Here is a 19,791-nt window from a genome sequence, read left to right on the forward strand (position 1 = left end):
TTGGTTTTGCAAATATATTGGATTGGCAACTAAATAATCGCCGATTTCAGTTATAGATGTCTCTCACTCCCATTTTTATGATATCCGTAAATGTTATATTATAAAATTATTATTATTATTATTATGTTATTTTTTATTATCCGTGAACGTTAGCAACCGGACAAATTTAATGCAGCGGTCGAGGAAAAGCGACCGGAATTGGTCGATCGTAAAGGTGTCATTTTCCAGCAGGACAATGCTAAGCCGCACACGTCTTTGTCCACTCGGCAAAAATTGATGGATATTGGTTGGGAATCGATGTTACACCCACCATATAGTCCTGATCTCGCGCCATCGGATCACCACTTATTTCGATCCCTGGACAACTCCCTTCGCGGTAAAACTTTTAACGACGATGACGCTGTAAAATCTCACTTAACTCGGTTTTTGGCCGAAAAGGATCAGACTTTCTACGAGTGTGGAATTTTCAAGTTGTCGGAGAGATGGCAAAAGGTCATCGAACAAAATGGAAAATACATTACAGATTAAACTTCGTTCCAAGTGAAAATAAATTTTTTATTTCATCGAACAAATCGGCAATTACTTAGTTGCCAAGCCAATAGTTGTCGTTTCGTCCAACATTCGTTTCCTGACGATGCGTTCGACTGTGTCGAATATGAAATATCTGACTTTATAATAACGATCTTGTTTTTTGATCGAGAAATAGTACAAATTGATTTCGAGACGATTATGGAAGTAGATCAGTAGACTGCGAATCCTTATGCAAAATAAAAATTGTCTGTATTAATTTCAGGAAGCAGAAGTCGAATAAAAATGTATTACTGTGCTTTCAATCGTTTTGGTATATTTAAAACAATGTAACAATATTTTTTAATTCTTCTAACATCTTTACAGTTTTGCATTTCGTATTACCACTTCTGCCATAAATGCATCAAATCCACAGTCTAGTGATCAGTATATACAGGGTGTTAAAAAAAAAATTCGCTATTTATATGGTATACGGGGTACATTGTACTGAGTAAAAAAGCTTTAGTAAACATAGGTCGAAAGGTCAATCGTTTCTGAGATATACACATTTTTGTTTGCTAGTATCATGATTGACTTACTTACGAGGATATTTAAAAAGCCTAGTGTATTCCTCGTCTATAAACGACTTCGAAGAATTACGTAACTGTAACAGTGAATTGTTTTTAAATGACTTTTGTAGAGAAACATTTGAAAGAAAGTCAATCATCCAACGCTGACATTTACGAGAGAGAATAAATCAGAGCAGAGAATCAAAATTTGAGAGAGAGAAAAAGTTGTAATTGCACCAAATGCAAAAATAGCAATGAAGAATGAGAGCAACTCGAATGAAAAATGGGTGCAATAGCTGAGGCTTAACGAGTGGACACACGAAGGATGCCCTGAACGACGTGATTCGTACATTTGTTAGCACTGTATAACTGAAAAATCTGTGATCAGCTAAAAACGATATAATTTGTTGAAGAATTCGATTTACTGAATTGTTTTGTATTGAAGGTGTTATTGTCATTGTATTGCGGTGTTATAAGTCATTGGATAGTTCTTGATCCCAACTATTATATCGTGATGATAGAAACATACATATGTACAGTGGGTCACAAAAGTGTTCGTACACCTTTTAAAACGCAATAATTTTTTTAAGACTGGACCGAGTGACTTGAATTTTTTTTAGGTTATAGAGGGACTAGTCTACTAGACGATAATTGAAATGTCTTTTTTAATTTTGCTATTACCTCTCGTAGATCTCGATATCTCATATGTGCGGTTAACTTAGAGTCGAGTTACAGGCGTTGAAAGATTGAAAAAACTGCAGATTTCTTGCACTTATATTATTATATATATTATTATATATAATATATATATATATATATATATATATATATATATATATATATATATTATTATTATATAATATATTATAATATTATCCTTGCAACAACAGACAGAGTGCAACCCTGAGTTTCGAGTAAGAGAGGTTCAACAACAACAAAGTTCGACTTATAGAGGCGTTTATACGATGGTGAATTCTTCTACTTGTAAATGTGTAAGGAAAGATAAATTCGAGTTCATGAAGTTCAAACTCACAATGAAATAATAAATTTACGATCATAGAGAGCCAACCGTTAATTCTCTTGTGAAGATAAATGTCGACTTGCAGAGATCGGAGTTCTTCTGAATTTGAATTGTGGAGATAAAATACATAATTTAACAAGTTGATAAATGATTTTAGTTAACTTTGACGTGTTAATTTTACGTGGTCGGGTCGTCTGTCAACATGTGTTTCTTATATTATTTAGAATATTATTATATTATTATATTATATTATATATTATTATATTATATTATATATTATTATATTATATTATATATTATTATATTATATTATATATTATTATATTATATTATATATAATTATATTATTTAGAACAGACTACTCGATGTGAATGCTCATGTGTGTTGCATTTCTCTTGCTAGCGTTTTCTCACACTATTTTAGTAGCTACGATGATATTGAAAAATTAAAAACTCAAATTACGTTTGAACAAAAAATTATTATTGGACGGCTATTCGCCGTTTTGCAGAATACAGAAATTTTCAAATTTCCACGTTTTCGTTTCAAAAAAATAAGGAAAAGTACGTTATTTATTCGAGATCTCCGATTGATTCCTTGTTTTAGCGATAAACTAAGGGGTTCTTTTTTAAAACACCGGAAGAAATAAAAACAAATTTAGACCAAAGCCAGCGAAGTAAATATTTACCAAAGTTTTATATATATATTAATATAATTTATTAATATAATATAATATATTATATAATATAAAAAATATATAATTAATATAATATAATATTTATTATATTTATATATATATATAATAAATATTAATAAACAAATATTAAAATAAAATAAATATTATATTTATATATATATAAAACTTCGGTAAATATTTACTTCGCTGGCTCTGCTCTAAATCTGCTTTTATTTTATATATTATTATATATATATAATATTTACCGTTCCTAGTTGTCGAAGTATTTACGGCCGAACGAAAAGGAATGAAGCAAATTTTCGTTCAACGTTATCGAGTTATCTACTACGTAAGATTTTCCACCGACAAGTTTCTCGTCAACGAATCGGATTTCCAATTTTCCTCGTAATTCCTTCCTGCCGGTCGGCTTCTCGCGAGATCGAACCGCGAAAAGAAACACGCTCGATATCGCCGCGGAGGCGTGTGACGTGCCGAAACGAAGGTGTTTCGCTTTCGCAAAAACATGTCATTCAGGGGTCGAATTCGAATTCAGCTGGCAGTCACCAGGTATTATTGATCAAAACTTTACCTATCATCTGACAGCTTGTTGTCCGGTGTTACCATGGCATCGCCGATTATTCGAATCCGCTTCTCTCGTTCGTCTCTTTCTTGCTCGTTCCTTCGTCCGCGCAGAGTCACTCCCGGCCGAACCCGGCGAGGATTTAAACGGGGAAACTTTCGCCCCGGAACTCGGCCACGTCGAACTACCGAAAATTAAGAGAGCCCGCCCATTAGCGCTTCCAGCCTTAATTGCCCTCTTATCGGTGACTTCGACGTGCCCGGCTCCGGGAAACCAGCCCGGTAACTTGTCCATTCGATCCATCGATGTGTCTCTGTTTGGGCCTACACTGCGGTGCACACGGTTATACAGCACAATTTTCAAGAGTTTCGGACATTTACAGTGAGCACATGAAAGTATTTGGACGTCTTTCAACCATTTGCTATCGAAGCGATTTTAATTGTAAATCTGAACTAATTTTCTCGACTTGTGGTATCTCTTTTTTATGTGACATCAATTAACTTCTTTCGAATTTTACAAATGTATTTAAATGTTATTCTATTATACGAAATTGAGCCTTGTCAGTCGTACAACAGTTACACACTTTCGACAATTTTGTAAATCTAAACTTTGATAATATAAAAATCATCTTGGGACGTGATATAACAATTTTTTTTCAGTGGTGCCTCGGAGTCACCAAAGACTCGAGTGCAAAGAGTTAATATCAATTAACTTCTTTCGAATTTTACAAAAATATTTAAATGTTGTACAAATATATTGTGCAATACAAAAGTATTTAAATGTAAATCTAAAAATTGCGATTGATTAGAGCGATAAGGAATTCTCTTAGCTCGTAAAAAGTTCAATCGATTTCGATGATTTTTTTATGCGACAAAGTGCATTTTACTCATACGAAATTGTGCCTTGTCAGTCGTAAAACAGTTACACACTTTCGGCAATTTTGTAAATCTAAACTTTGATAATATAAAAATCATCTTGGGACGTGATATAACAATTTTTTTCAGTGGTGCCTCGGTGTCACCAAGTACTCGAGTGCAAAGAGTTAATATCAATTAACTTCTTTCGAATTTTACAAAAATATTTAAATGTTTTCAGACGTTGGAGGGACTAAAAATTGTGATTGATTAGAGCGATAAGGAATTCTCTTAGCTCGTAAAAAGTTCAATCGATTTCGATGATTTTTTTATGTGACAAAGTGCATTTTACGCATACGAAATTGTGCCTTGTCAGTCGTACAACAGTTAGACTTTCAACAATTTTGTAAATCTAAACTTCGATAATACAAAAATCACCTAGGAACGTAATATAACAATTTCAGTGGTGCCTCGGAGTCACCAAGTACTCGAGTGCAAAGAGTTAATATCAATTAACTTCTTTCGAATTTTACTATATAATTATATATAATTTTACTATAATATGAAATATATGAAATATATAAATATCAATTGTTCATAAAAAGTTATAGATACTCGGTGTATCTAGACGTTCGCTTAAAAATAGACTGTGTTAATGTAAATTTATCAGTTTATACAAGTTGACTTAATAATTTGATCGCTCACTGACTTTTTGTCAAATTTTCATTTTTTGTGGCATGTTCGTCGATCGACATCATTAAAATTACGTATAAAAATTAATAATATTAGTGAATACTCTTTCTAGAAAGACCACCATATACAGCTGTTGTTATATACGTTACCATATGCGTTGTTTGTTATAATCACGAATAGTGTTATCAACGAGATATTAACAATCTTTCAGTTTATTCGGAAAACAAATTGTTGATAGTAATCATATCTTTCAAGTAGAAGTAACGGAGAAAGTGTAAAGCGAAGTTATCTCGTGTAATCGATAATAAAAAATATACAATACAATACAATACAATATCTTCCACGAATGACCTCGCTAACGTCAGAGATAAACAATACTGGAAGGATTTTTTAAATGAAATTTTCTCTTCCTTTATAAATACATGTACAATAAAATTCCATTTAACGCTATACAATTCATTTTCCGGAATCTTAAAAAAGTTTTTGAATATTCTATCACTGTGTGTTTCTCTTCCTTGTACGTATATGTATTATAAATTTCAAGTTACTATAAAAGTAACCGGAAATTCCGGAGAAATTACTTTTTCCTTAATCGCATATTTTCTTTAACAGTTCATCCACTAAGAACATATCTCGAGCGTGAATGCTTCTAATTTTACGTCGGTCATATTGTTATAAATAGACGACGAATTTTTATACAAAATAAAAATTGTCCGCATTAATTTCAACATGCAGATACTACATAGACGTTTCTTCTTTCCTTGAATCATTTTATTTAGTGGAAGATAATGGAACAGTATTTTTAAATTCATTAAACGTTGTTTCTCAAGTTTCATTAAACTTGAAAATTAATTTTTATTATAACAATCTGCGAGGATCTACAGGATTACAAAAATAATTGTCATAATAAATCTTGTATTTTTTCTTTCTGTTGTACTATGAAACAAATTGTTCCGATTGTAGTTTTATTTTTTAGTTATTACAGTTTTTTATTATATCGTAGTCACTCATGCCAATATGAATGTTAATTATATTCTAAAATCTAAGTCGCACGTTAATTATGGTACAGTTAATTGTAAGACGTGGGGTCACTAATGATCTCGCAGTTAATGCGACCACTAATAATTTATTATTAAATAATATTATTTAGCTTCATTTATTAATGAAACTAAAATAAATATAACATAATATATGTAATATATAGCTAAAATAAATGAACTTATAATAATAAATTGTTTCAATTTGATTCGCCTTTTACGAACATATACGTGTCAATGAATGTGTTAATGGAGGTATTGTATATTAGAAATAATTACACATTCATTTTCAACTTCAATTGGAAAAACTATCGTTCACTTTCAGATTGTCGGTTTACTGCATAGTTTTATGCAATCGTCCATTTTGATATATTTCTGACTAAGAAAAATGTCTGTTTATGCTCTCTTCGCATATTTCGTATCGTTATCACTAGACCGAGGATGTTTATGCCAAATAGAAACTGCCTATCTTGCTTGTAAGAAACGCAAGATATCTCCTACCCTTTTGATAACATTTTAGCATTCTTAGGCTTCTAATGTATTTACGATTTTGTTTCTGATTCAATAATCTTTTTTTCTCAAAAATGCACAATGTCACATTACACGGGGTGAAATATAATATATTACATAATATATACATTATTAATGTATATATATTATATATACATTATGTAATATATTACACAATATAATATAATTACATGGCGTGAAATATAATATATTACACAATATAATATAATTACATGGCGTGAAATATAATATATTACACAATATAATATAATTACATGGCGTGAAATATAATATATTACACAATATAATATAATTACATGGCGTGAAATATAATATATTACACAATATAATATAATTACATGGCGTGAAATATAATATATTACACAATATAATATAATTACATGGCAGTGGCATGTAACAGAGAAGTAGATCACATATTTTCCAGGGTTGGTTAAATCAGTTTTGCACGAGTAGACGGCGAATTCTGCGTGTCGAGAGCATGATTACCTTTGCAGTTTTATGATTTGATGGGAGGAGGAGAGTTTGCCCATCCCTGCCCCGGTTTCGGGAGAAACGGTTGTCTATCGTGCCTGATCGGGACAAGAAAGTTCGAGCTCCGTGGCTTGCCAAAAATTTTTCGAGGCCTCATTCCGCGATCGGGCCGATTGCTAGACGGTCGATTTGTTTGTGACACGAGAAACGGGCTTAGAAATTACTTCGCCGGAATCCTCGATTCCCAGCGCACTCGAATCATTCGCCGAGTTTCACGAGAACCACGTTGCATGACCAATTTGTCCCCGATTCAAATTCGATGCTTTTCGTAACCGGCCGACGCTGGACTTGGGCAGAAATCATGCAAAAGTAGTAAACGATATTTCTCTGAATAAAATCATAATGCAGGATGTGGAGAAAATTCTGACTTTGTATCTGTGTATTCATACTCAAAGTCGGGCAAGTTTTATTGAATAATAATTAACAAATTAGAAATTAAATTAATTATGTAATTACACTTGCAAATAGTAATTAAACTTTTTATTCGATTCAAAAATCGTTCAAATAATATCATAAATAATTTATTTATCATTTCTTATTTTCAAATAAAACGATAGTAAATAAATAAATAAATAATAAATAAGTAAATAATAAAATAATAATAAATATAATATATAATAATATATAATATAATATATAATAATATATAATATAATATATATAATATATAATATAATATATATAATATGTAATATAATATATATAATATTATAATATAATATTAGTATTAAGTAATATAAGTAAGTAAAGTAATATATTAATATATATTATAGTAAGTTACTTATAGTTACTTATATTAAGTAATATATATTATTATATATATTAATTACTATTTATATAATATTATATAATAATATAATAATAATAAATGAATAAATAATAAATAATAAGCAATTAAATGATAATTAATAAATAACAATTAAAATTGTGTTTATAAATAAGAAATAAATTGTATTATTTTAAATAATCTATTTTGATCTATATATATATATATATATATAAATAAGAACTTTCACGTTAATATTGACTTACAGATTCCAAATATTTACAGAAAATGGACAGCGAAAGTTCATTTGCCTCTTTGCTTGAAGACTCGTTCTCCGACAACGAAACGGTTGATGAAGCTACCGATTACTCGTCGAAGATAAAAATATCCTTTTTAATCAATTCTTCCAATATACTCTTCGAATATTAAAATTCTACTAATATGACATCCGTTGTATGACGTTTTCTTAACGAAATAATGATCACGATGCATTGGAAGATTTTAGCCAGCGTTTCGACGTGGAACTCCTGCAACAGGCACTGCAAGTATGCTTGTCCTCTTGTCCGGACAATTCATTGGAAGTGAAAATATTCCAAGAAACATTTCCCATCGCGCAGCGTCTATTGTCTCAGGTAATCTTCAATTTATATGTTATTGAAAGTTAATGTTGTAACACCGGTCTGTGAAGATTATGCATTTACGGTAAAATTGAATAACCGCGATTTAAAATAGTAAAAAGAATAAAAGAACTTAGAAATATCAATGTATTATTTTGAGTCCAATAGAATCATTCAAGAAAGAAAGAAAGCACTTTCTATTTAGTTTTTATTTCTTGCAATCGATGCAGACAACTTTTTATTTTACGTCAAAGTCTTATTATTGCTATCACTAAAAATGTTCAGTGAAATGTTTTGTTGCTGTTCGTTTCTTTATTTTAACTGCTTTATAGAGTGATTTCTGATTATCGCATTTCGCCTTTCTATCGTTTCAATTTCGCTTAAGTATTACAATTGTTACTACTAAAATTTTCTGCTCTAAAATTGTATATATTATATATAATATTATATTATATTATATTATATTATATTATATTATATTATATTATATTATATTATATTATATTATATTATATTATATTATATTATATTATATTATATTATATTATATTATATTATATTATATTATATTATATTATATTATATTATATTATATTATATTATATTATATTATATATATTATATATTATATATTATAATTGGTAGAATGTTTATTATAACAATGTAAACTTATATTCATTTCTTTTTTTTCTAAGGCGCTCGAACGAATCGGTGAATTGATAAACTCGGACGGAGGAGGTGCTTTGGATAATGTAAAGCGACAGTTGTCCATTTCTCATGACCTGTTAACTGTGTGGGAAAAGTCCATCGAACGAGCTTCGAAAATTCAGAAAATATCTGCGATCAATCTAAGATTTTTATTGGAGGACGCATCTACTATAATTAAACTGATCTTCGAACACTGTCGTGCGAGGTATAAATTACATACAAACAGAAATACTAAGTTGCGTCTAACGACACATTTTTTCTCCTATGCACGATGTTCTGTCAGAACCTAACCACGCGATTTTTAATCTGAAATAGGAATGCGATGGAAACGATTCGTTTAGACCAAAATGATTTTTTCGATACTATTACAGCTATCTTTTATTATTAACTTTTGTGCTGAGAAACATGTTACACACATCCATATTCATGGGTGTATCGTACCTTCACACAACATAGGATAAAAATTTGTATCACGTCAACGAAGATATTAATTTCATTTTTCCATGATCTTTTAATTTTTCATTTCTATTTTATTTTTGCATTTCATATTTCGTTTACTTAGCTTTTACTATTATTTTATTATTTCTGTTATATTTCGTATGCACCAATCAATGCGTTATATGTTTCAAAATATCAAATTTTACTGAAATATCAACGATACGCGAAGTTTCTTAACTTTTGTCAGTAACCGTATATTTAAAGTAACTTCAAACTCTGATTGTGACATAGCGATCCTAAGCTTTCGCATTTAGTGGTAATACAGTCGTGTGCTATGTATTTATCAGGAGTCCGACTCGATGATACACATACATAGTTATCGCTATATTTATGATATGCACTCTATGCTAACACCATTGCTTGTGAAACAAATGACACGACTCGATATGCCGCGTGTAAAAATACTGTGGGCCTCCTAGAGAGAGAGAGAAAGATTCTTAATTCGACTTGTGTGTGTGTGACCGAGGTGAATCGATATGTTCCTACGTGACAGAAAAGGAGAATTTTCTTTGCAGCACGAAATTGTACGGAACTTTGTTCGAGGGCGTATCGGAAAAATTAACGAATCTCTTTCGTAAGGCGAAAACGATCTTGAACCTATTCCTGGCCACTTTGGAAGGTGTAATCGTTTTCGACACGGATGCGGAATCGGAAACGGAGCTGCTAGTAAAAGGTGAGCGATCCTATTACGTCTTAACGATACTTTAACCGGAGCCATTTTTATCCTTATCGCGTATTATTATTTTCGTGCGCGCGATACCAATATTGGGATAACATCGCTTTCTTTGAAGCAGTACTGGACCATTTCCGTTCCCATAACGTTCCAGGCACCGGACCGATAACGTCACCCTGTGCGCAAATAGCGCCAAAGAAATTGTCGGTCGTAAGTAGACCGCGAATCTTTATGCGAACAATTTGCAAGAACCAGGATAATAGACAGGAATGAATTTTTTGCTTTGATAGTTTTAACAAATTGAAGACAATGTCGCGATATTCATATATTGACCTGATATCTTCACTGCTCTGTATTTCACGTAAGGTGAACGTACCTAGCATGAAATACCCGCTTTATATTAACAATATTATAATATATATATAATATTATTATAATATTAACAATATTATGTTATATATATAATATTATAATATTAACAATATTATATTATATATATAATATTATAATATTAACAATATTATATTATATATATAATATTATAATATTAACAATATTATATTATATATATAATATTATTATAATATTCACGTTAGGTGAACGCACCTAGCATGAAATACCCGCTTTATATTAACAATATTATAATATATATATAATATTATTATAATATTAACAATATTATATTATATATATAATATTATAATATTAATAATATTATGTTATATATATAATATTATAATATTAACAATATTATATTATATATATAATATTATTATAATATTACATAATATAATATTATATTAACAATATTATATTATATATATATAATATTATTATAATATTATATAATATAATATTATATTAACAATTATATTTATTCTAATTTACCTTTCTTGAGACATTTTCATGCCGTATTTTCACCCTTCCTGTACACGGTACAGTGATTGACAGAATCGGGTCTCTGGTCAGCATCGCGCATGCATTGGATCTGAAGACGTTCGTTGAAACGTCGAAAATGTTCGGTAAGCTGGCAGTTACCTACCAACATGTTGTGAAACGGGGGGATCCAACAAACATCACGTTGCATCTCGAACAGTTAGCGAAAGACGTGACGTCGATGCTTTTGTGGCTTCAGGTAGGCTGTAACTAATAAATGATCGCGACGCACGACATTAGGAACTCTTTCGGCGGCCATAAATGCTTCCATCTCCGTTCTAACTATTTTAATTTTTAACGAAGAAAACAATCGTTTACAGTAGCGCATGTATTTTTCTTCTATATTTTTTATATCCGATTCCATTTGCTATAACTATAGTAATTTATTCAAGCGTTTCAATTCAATCGCTAACTGCGAGTTAGCTCAATGATTAATCCATTTTATTAACATTCGTTCGTATCTCGGGAAATTTAGCTCGCCTTTTTAACAAGATATTAAACAATGTAATAACACAAAGATATTAACGATATTTTTTTTTCTGGTAATCCACCGTTCACCGATTCAGAATTCTCTTGGCAATGCAGACGAAAAGAAGATAAAGGTAGCTGGTCATTCGTTAAAGATTTTGGACAGACTGCTCGCAGCCTATTATTCCAATATAAGCAACGAAACCCTTCTGTGCGTGATCGAGCTTATCATACAAATGCATAGGTACTTGATCGGGACAAAAAACGTTCGTTGATCGTCCCCCGTGTTAGCTTATAATTCGTACGCTATTCTTCGTCGTCAGATGTAATCCTGCCTGTTTGAGAAGGTGCCAGATCTCTGATAAAATGATCGAGTTAATAAATGCTCACATCACAAGGAGCACGGAGCCATTTTTGAACACCGTTTTCAAACACTCCGATTTCAAGCAGGTACTTTTATAATTAATGTGCTCGATATCGTTTGTTTTTTTTCGAAGACGAGAATTCGTCTCTCGTTGATTAACGTTGATCATTCGATCTTGATTAAGATCGAATATGCTGATTATCCGGAACTTTTAGATCTTCTTCGAGTGCAAACATCGAACGAACTTCGACAAGCTCGGTTACCATTTGTTAATTATTAGTATTATGAAGAAATTAGTGAGCATGCCGTATGAACAGCACTGTGAATGGACGCTGGGCGCGGAGTCGATCATCGATGTCGCGTTAACAAGCATTTGGGACAGTAAGTGTTTACAGTGATTGTTAGCGAACAATTATCCCAGAATGCGGATTTTGTACGACATTTATGACAAAATTAAGTAGACGTTGCCCGAGCTGGTAGAAACATTTAAACAGTAATCATGACTAATCATTATGCATCTTCGTATGAGCCGTTTATTTTAAAAGTGGCATAAGTCACTTTTTTTTTTTTAATGGAAAGATACCGTTCAATTGTAATCAGTGTTACCATTAACTCGATTTTTTTGAAAAAGTGACTTATGCCACTTTCAAAATAAACGACTCATATATCGATATAAGACTATCAATTTGCAACTAGTGAAAATGATTTAAAAAAAGAAAAAGAAATTCTGAAATGTTCGCAATAAGCACAGAATTGTTTGACTTGTATTTGCTGTTCGATTTGTTTATATACATATTTATGTTATTTGTATATTGTAAAGGGCTCGATAGATGATACATTTATACGGAAAATTATTATTTTGCATAAAATCCGCAATCTAGTAATTATTAGCGAAAAGTAAAAGCATGGTAAATAATAAATATCCGTTATTCTAACGAATATTGCTAGTGAAAATTTGTTAGAACTATTTTTTAATTTCTTTTATAACGTTTTAATATATGTGTAATATATGTGTAATATAATATAAAATAAATATAATATATAATATATAAATATATATATATAATATATATATTATAATATATTATAATATAAATATAATATAAATATAATATATAAATATAATAGTAAATATAATATATGTGTAATGAAGAATATTATTTTATTAAATGCTTTAAAAGTACAGGAAGATATTTGTGCGGGAGACGTAAAGTTGCCAAGCAGCCACGATATTGGAGAACAACCAAGATTGGCCACGTTGTACGAAACCACCCATGTCCTAATTTGTGGTTTAATCAGCCAGATCTCTCCGGATGGTTTCTATGCTGTCGAGCTAATTTTATTGAAGCATTTGTTGAGCGATCGACTTTGGAGTGCTCTTCTCAGCTCGGACATCTGGTGTTTCATAGGACGGTTTGTATAATTCTACACAGCAGTCACTTTATCGTTATCACTGTCATCCGATTCGATGAATTCGTACTATAGTATGACAAACAAAGATGCGTTCATACGTTTGAGTGAATCAGCTCCCGACTAAGTCTTGTAATTACGATACCATACTGTAGGATCGGAGCTTTTAAAAAATTAATTAATGGAATCTTAATAACTGGAAGAAAATTACGAGAACGCGCCAATAAAAACTTTTAACTAAGTTACTTAACAACTAAGTACACGAACGAACTTTACGCACAGATCTCCGTTTGAGATTTTATCGTTTTCTTCTAAATCGTAATTGAACACAACGTCTATGTTATCGAAGAGCAATGACGTATCAATCTGGCCAAGGTCCCTCATGTCACGATACAAATTACTGTAAAATTATCAAATAATTTTACTTTAAACCAACACATAGTAGTTTTAATTTTATAAAATCATTTCAGGACACAATTCGTAAGATATTTCTACTTATGTGTTTGGAAATTGGGATGTTGTCGTATCTTTTTTTTAGAATCGCGACTAAGTTATCGACGACTAAGTTTTTTCATGACCGAAATATGTAACGAAATGATGTTATTTGAGACATCTTGTTGATTTACGAAAGAAATTGACAGATTGATTAAGTGACAACTGGGCGACATGAAGGCGAGGTAGCTAGTAAGAGGGGGAATGCAAACCCCCAAAGGTGTCTTCTTGTCGCGGAAGGACTATAGTAATTTTTATGCATTTCATTCGACTCACTGTCAAACGTTGGCGATTACGCTCATTATATTCGTATATCTTCGTGCATTTGTGGTATCTGTGAATATCTTAAATCAAAGAAAGCTTGTTCGTTAACAAAAATCGATAACATTTATCTTATATTTGAATCGCAAGAAACTATTCGCTGTACGAAATAAATGTTTGCCTTTTTGTTTTTATGAAATGATCTTTATGAAAGTAAGAAGAGTTTGCATAAAGATCCGTAGTTATGTCATTTAATAACTCTTTTTTAGTTATCAATATTTAAACGTAGAGAATACAAGAATCGGTTAAAGCTAATAAACAGTTCAATTCATTCAAGGTTTTATCCTTTGATAAGAGAATCAGAATGCCTCTTTCATACAATATACTACTTATATACATATGTATAAGTATATTATATATAATATTATATATATATTATTAAATATATATTATATTGTATATATAATAATATATTATATATTATATCATATATATATATATAATATAATATATTATATTAATATATATTATATTGTATATATAATAATATATTATATATTTTATCATATATATATAATATTATATATATATTAATAATATATATAATATAATATATTATATTAATATATATAATATTATATATATATTAATAATATATATATATAATATATATTACTATATATTATTATATAGCTTATAATAATACTTATAATTTTCATAAAACCGTCGGCTATCCACGATTCTGTTAAACGATCAGTAACACATTATTTGCAGAATCAGTTCTTCGGAACTGTGCGTGAATCACGTGAAATATTTATTGAAAGTTTACACGTCGTTAACGGAACGAGGCAACAGCCTCGAACTTGTCATTTTGGAGAACTTGATCGGAAGATTGTACAGTTTGCTCTCGGAAGAGTCGAGGCACTCTATCATAACGGAGCTCGACGATCTCGAGAGCCGATCCTGGTGTGCTGTCGCGAGCTTTTTGCCAACGAAAACGAGATCGTTTCTGCAGAAACGTCTGACCTGCGCGCTTAAAGAAATCCCCGAGGCTTTTCTGAAACTTCAACGGCAGCCCACGGTGCAAAATTGGAATCGTATCGTAAGTCGTAAGCCGCATCGGTCGAAGCATCGCCGATGAATATCGTTCTCTTTCAAAGTTCGCAACGGTCACCGTCGTCTCTTTTTTTTTTCCTGTACGCAAGGCGACGCTGCTGTTTTTCATTGGGAAACTTAATTATACCGGAGAGAAGAACACCGCGGACGTATTTTCGCAGATGTGGAACTGCATTTCGAGCACGATCGAGATTTTGGAAGACAGGCAAGTGGACATAGTGTCGGAATTCACGCGGAAACTGATCGAAGCCACGCAGCCGGAAAATATTCAAGATGACATATTCCACACGGTATGCTAACTTCTTCTTATAATTAATTACATATACCGCTGCTTGAGCGAATGTTATGTTAAATGTTCGATACGCCCGATTTAAGAATAGATTTCTGTCACTTCATCTGCCACGATTTATTTTAAAACATTTACAATTTAATCCTGTTGTCCGTAAGGCTATTTGAATTTCATTCGAATAGATATATTAAAAGTAAAATGTTAATTGAAAAATGTGGTCATAAGAAGCATGAGCAACCGAAATAACTCGTTTTTAAGTTATTGGAAAACACAGAGTTTTCGGTAAAAAGAGCATGTAGATAGTCCTAGTGCATTAGATATAGATAGTTATATATATATATATATATTATATTATATAATTATTATTATATTATTTATTAATTATTATATATAATAATGTTATATATATTATAATACTATACTATAATATATATAATATGTATATATATGTATATAATTATAATATATATATATATTATAATATTATAATATTATATTATATTATATTATTATTATATATATATTAGATAGTGCTAGTTACAGGTAGTATACAAGGTAAAATAAGCTACGCAAGTAGTGGGGTGGTGACACACACGCCGGGAGTTGCGACGCGTCTACCGGGTGAGCATTATAATTCTGAACTACGATCCACGCTATGCGAGATTCCCGCGCATATGTCGCCTACCCCCACTCCTCGCATAGTCTATTTTGCCGCGAACACTGGTATACAGTATTCTCTCGATAAGCTATCAAAAGACCTCCACGATAACTGTCAAAATTCTATCCCCTCCATGGATCCCCCTTGAAACCGGTGAAACGTTAAAAACACACTCGACAACTGAGCGTCGGTGAGACTCACACGTCAATGCAAGCGACGCAAAACATTGTAACTTTGACCATTTATGTATTAGGGGGACCCGAAAGTTATGTCGTTTGTTTACATTAAATTCAAACAGATAAATATGCGCAGAAACGACATTACTTTCCGGTCCCCCTAATACTTTAGTTCACTGTTTCATAGTTGAAATAATAAGGAAGGTAATTTCATAGGTAATTTCATAGTTGAAATAGTAAGGAAGATAATCGAGTAGGGAGGGGATAATTTGGGGGGCCCGATAAAGCTTGCCAAACGCCTTGATCTTCGGGCCCATTTTCTTTTTCGATCGGAATTCTACGTTCCAATCGAACGTAGAGTTCGATTTCTTTCAACTTTAAGTTCGGAACACCGCAAAACACATTTAGTACCTCCAGGATAACTGTCGCTCGACAGACCCAAAGCTCTCCCTCTCCCTCTCTCCCTCTCTCCCCCCCCTCTCTCTCTCTCTCTGGAACAATTATCGACAGAATACTGTAATAAAATTCAATTGCCTCGCAAATGCGTTCTTGTTAGTTCATCGTGATCTGCATATTGAATATTTGTCCTTCGCATTTAACCTTTTGAGCTCTGAATGCTCCTGGCCGAAACGGTGACCATTGCTGGGTGCGGAATAATTTCTTGCCACACTGAAGCGACTATTCGAGGCGCGAACAGTAATAAATTATAGTGATTCTTTCGCAGAAGGTCAAATAATTAATCTTCTGATTCAATGTCTGATGATAGTGACTCACTATAATCTATTTCACTGTCGTCCCTTGTGAAATATTCCTCGAGATTTGACATTTTGTAGGGTGTCACGAATAAAACAAAATAATATTCCGCACTATCGTTGTTGACGCGAGCGAGACCGTGAGGTTCTTACATTCACAAGACGATACTGCTGACCGAGTCGTTTTGAGTGCTTTGAGCCGCGAAAAGGTGACGGTGCAGATAATTATTTTGAAATCTAATTAGTTAGAGAGTGGGACATAAAATGGGATTTCCGTTTCGGAAATTCTCGGGGATTTTTATGACCCTAATATTGCCCAACCGCGCTACCTAAGGAAGGCAAATTACTAACGAGTGCCCCTGTATTAATTTTACACGAAAATAACTGCATATCGATCGAAAAAATCGACAAACGCATATACGCGCCCTTAGTCCAGGCCGATGACTTAGAGAAAACACATAAATGCGGCCTCAGGCCACACGGACGACTTTCGCCAAACGCGTATATGCGTCCATAGAGCTCTAAGGGTTAAAGTCCTAGGACAAATCTAGCCGCAATCCGTTCAAATCGAAACCCGCTGGAACAATATGCAATAAATTTCAGCTTCTGGAAGCAATGTTAACGTCGCTTCTGTGTTCGCCGTCGCACGTCAGAGCGACCGCGTCGCATTACCTGAAGGACAACGTGAACAAGTTCGGTAATTGCGGTCCGAAGACCGCGAATGCACTGACAGAATTGAATTGCCGTCTTCTGGAAGACAACAATCCGTGGGTACGGCAGGAAGCTTTGGAATCGTTCGATTATATCGCTCACATGTGCCCGAACGAGGATCTGGTTACCAAAATGGCGACAGCCATTACCAGGAAGCCATCGCTGGGCGAGTCTCTTCCAGCTTATCTCTCCAGCACGCCTTATTACGAGCTCCTCGACTTTTCGGACGTGCGGCTTTACTTGCAACACGTGGCTAAAAATTCGGTGAACGTTTGCCACATTTGCTGTCGATACGAGGAGTCGCAAAGGGACGAGAAGCTCGCTCGAATGGAAACCGAGTCGAGCGACGGTTCCGAGGGTCAGTTCTCATCGAATCCGTCGTCGCATGTCCTGGACGAAGAAGCGAACAGGATATGCGACGAGTTGAATGACATTTTAAGAAACACCGCCGATATCGCTGACAACACGTTACGAAGATTGCGACTCGTCTGTGCGAAGCTTTTAGACTTGACCGAATCGTCGAAATGAATTTTTATTTCAGTATTATCTTTTATAAACAATTTATTTATGATCACGGGCGAACGTACAGTTAATGTAGCGTAAAACATACTCCATGGTAATTATCGGTTTTTTGGAAATATTGTTGAAAATATTGATATCGTACGCAAAGGAAAAATATTTCACTTTGTTGGATGCAGAATCCGATCGGATGCGAGAGTTAGGCCGATCATGTTTCTTTCATGTTACTTCACAGTCGGTTCCGAGTTCTCAGTTATTATGGATAACATAGTTGTCTAGTGTGTTGCACTCCAGAAATTCTGCGCATCGTCGTATTTCAAGCGCAAATGTAAAGAAAAATATTTGGAAATAAACTATGGAAATCGATCATCAACATATTTATTATCACTGATATATATTCCCACGGTTAAATCCTACAAAAATATCGGACCAGACGGAATGTGAACACTTCGACACACACACATTCACGAAAATGAAAGCCTTTTAGAACTGAATATAATTTCGACGAAATATTATAATTGCACCAAGAGATCTAAATTGTTTCCAATATTAGAGGAATTAGTTTGCTAGACAATAATTAAAAAATTGTTTTTTAAAAATTGCAATTGATTGGCATGATAACAAATTTTACAAATTATTATTTGCAATTGCAAATTATTATTATTATTATTAAATTATTATTAATTACAAATTATTATTTTGTTTCAACATTTTTTATCCGAGCTTGTAACGAAAATTTGTGAAATGCATTTTGTAGATCTTGGTAACTTATACAGTGACGTCAATTAGTATTCGGACACCTTTTAACCCTTAGCGGACAAGAGGGTGTTTATGTTACATTTCGTTGTCTCCAACCGGGGGAGGGGGGACGCATTATTGGTTCTTGGAAAGGTTATATTAAATTCAAATCATTTTTTCAACAACCCATCCGTCATATTTGATCCGCCATTTTGTTTTTGGAATTTTTCACCCCTTGCACTCGAAGCTATTTCAACTGAAAGCATAAAATCAATTTTCTAACTTACAGTATTTCTATTTTATATGAGAAAATGCATTTTATGCATATATGAAAATCGACTCTTTCAAATGTAAACATTGTTTATATCAAAATTATCTTAAAAGCTGATATAATAAATATTAGTGGTGCCTCAGAGTCGCCACTCGAGTGCAAAGGGTTAAATTCAGATTCGTAATCAGCGACCATGAAAACCCTTACATACGAATTTTCAAATAAATCCGTCACTGTTTCTTGTTTCGACCATGATTTCGAGCTTTCGTACCACTGTGCGCAGTCACCTCTCATTGGCCAGTGTTTTTTCGTTAATAACTCGTAAACAAAGCCGCAGATTGGATTTTCGCGAAGGAAAAAGTTACTTAGAAT

General features: G+C 32.5%; 1 protein-coding gene across 1 annotated transcript in view; it reads left to right on the forward strand.

Moving 5' to 3' along the window:
- Positions 1–18,783, forward strand: part of LOC117228548 (FIGNL1-interacting regulator of recombination and mitosis) — a 50,822-nt gene extending 32,039 nt beyond the window's left edge. The window contains exons 2-13 of the mRNA XM_033484350.2: positions 8,048–8,146; positions 8,248–8,394; positions 9,075–9,292; positions 10,101–10,258; positions 11,200–11,393; positions 11,761–11,906; positions 11,986–12,112; positions 12,242–12,407; positions 13,208–13,439; positions 14,964–15,291; positions 15,395–15,595; positions 17,784–18,783. Coding sequence (XP_033340241.2) covers positions 8,051–8,146; positions 8,248–8,394; positions 9,075–9,292; positions 10,101–10,258; positions 11,200–11,393; positions 11,761–11,906; positions 11,986–12,112; positions 12,242–12,407; positions 13,208–13,439; positions 14,964–15,291; positions 15,395–15,595; positions 17,784–18,419 — 2,649 coding nt within the window. The 5' untranslated portion in view covers positions 8,048–8,050 and the 3' untranslated portion in view covers positions 18,420–18,783. The remainder of the gene's footprint in view (positions 1–8,047; positions 8,147–8,247; positions 8,395–9,074; positions 9,293–10,100; positions 10,259–11,199; positions 11,394–11,760; positions 11,907–11,985; positions 12,113–12,241; positions 12,408–13,207; positions 13,440–14,963; positions 15,292–15,394; positions 15,596–17,783) is intronic.
- The last annotated feature ends 1,008 nt before the right edge of the window (positions 18,784–19,791 follow it).

Source organism: Megalopta genalis, chromosome 18, assembly GCF_051020955.1.
Source record: "Megalopta genalis isolate 19385.01 chromosome 18, iyMegGena1_principal, whole genome shotgun sequence".
Taxonomy (NCBI): Eukaryota; Metazoa; Arthropoda; class Insecta; order Hymenoptera; family Halictidae; genus Megalopta; species Megalopta genalis.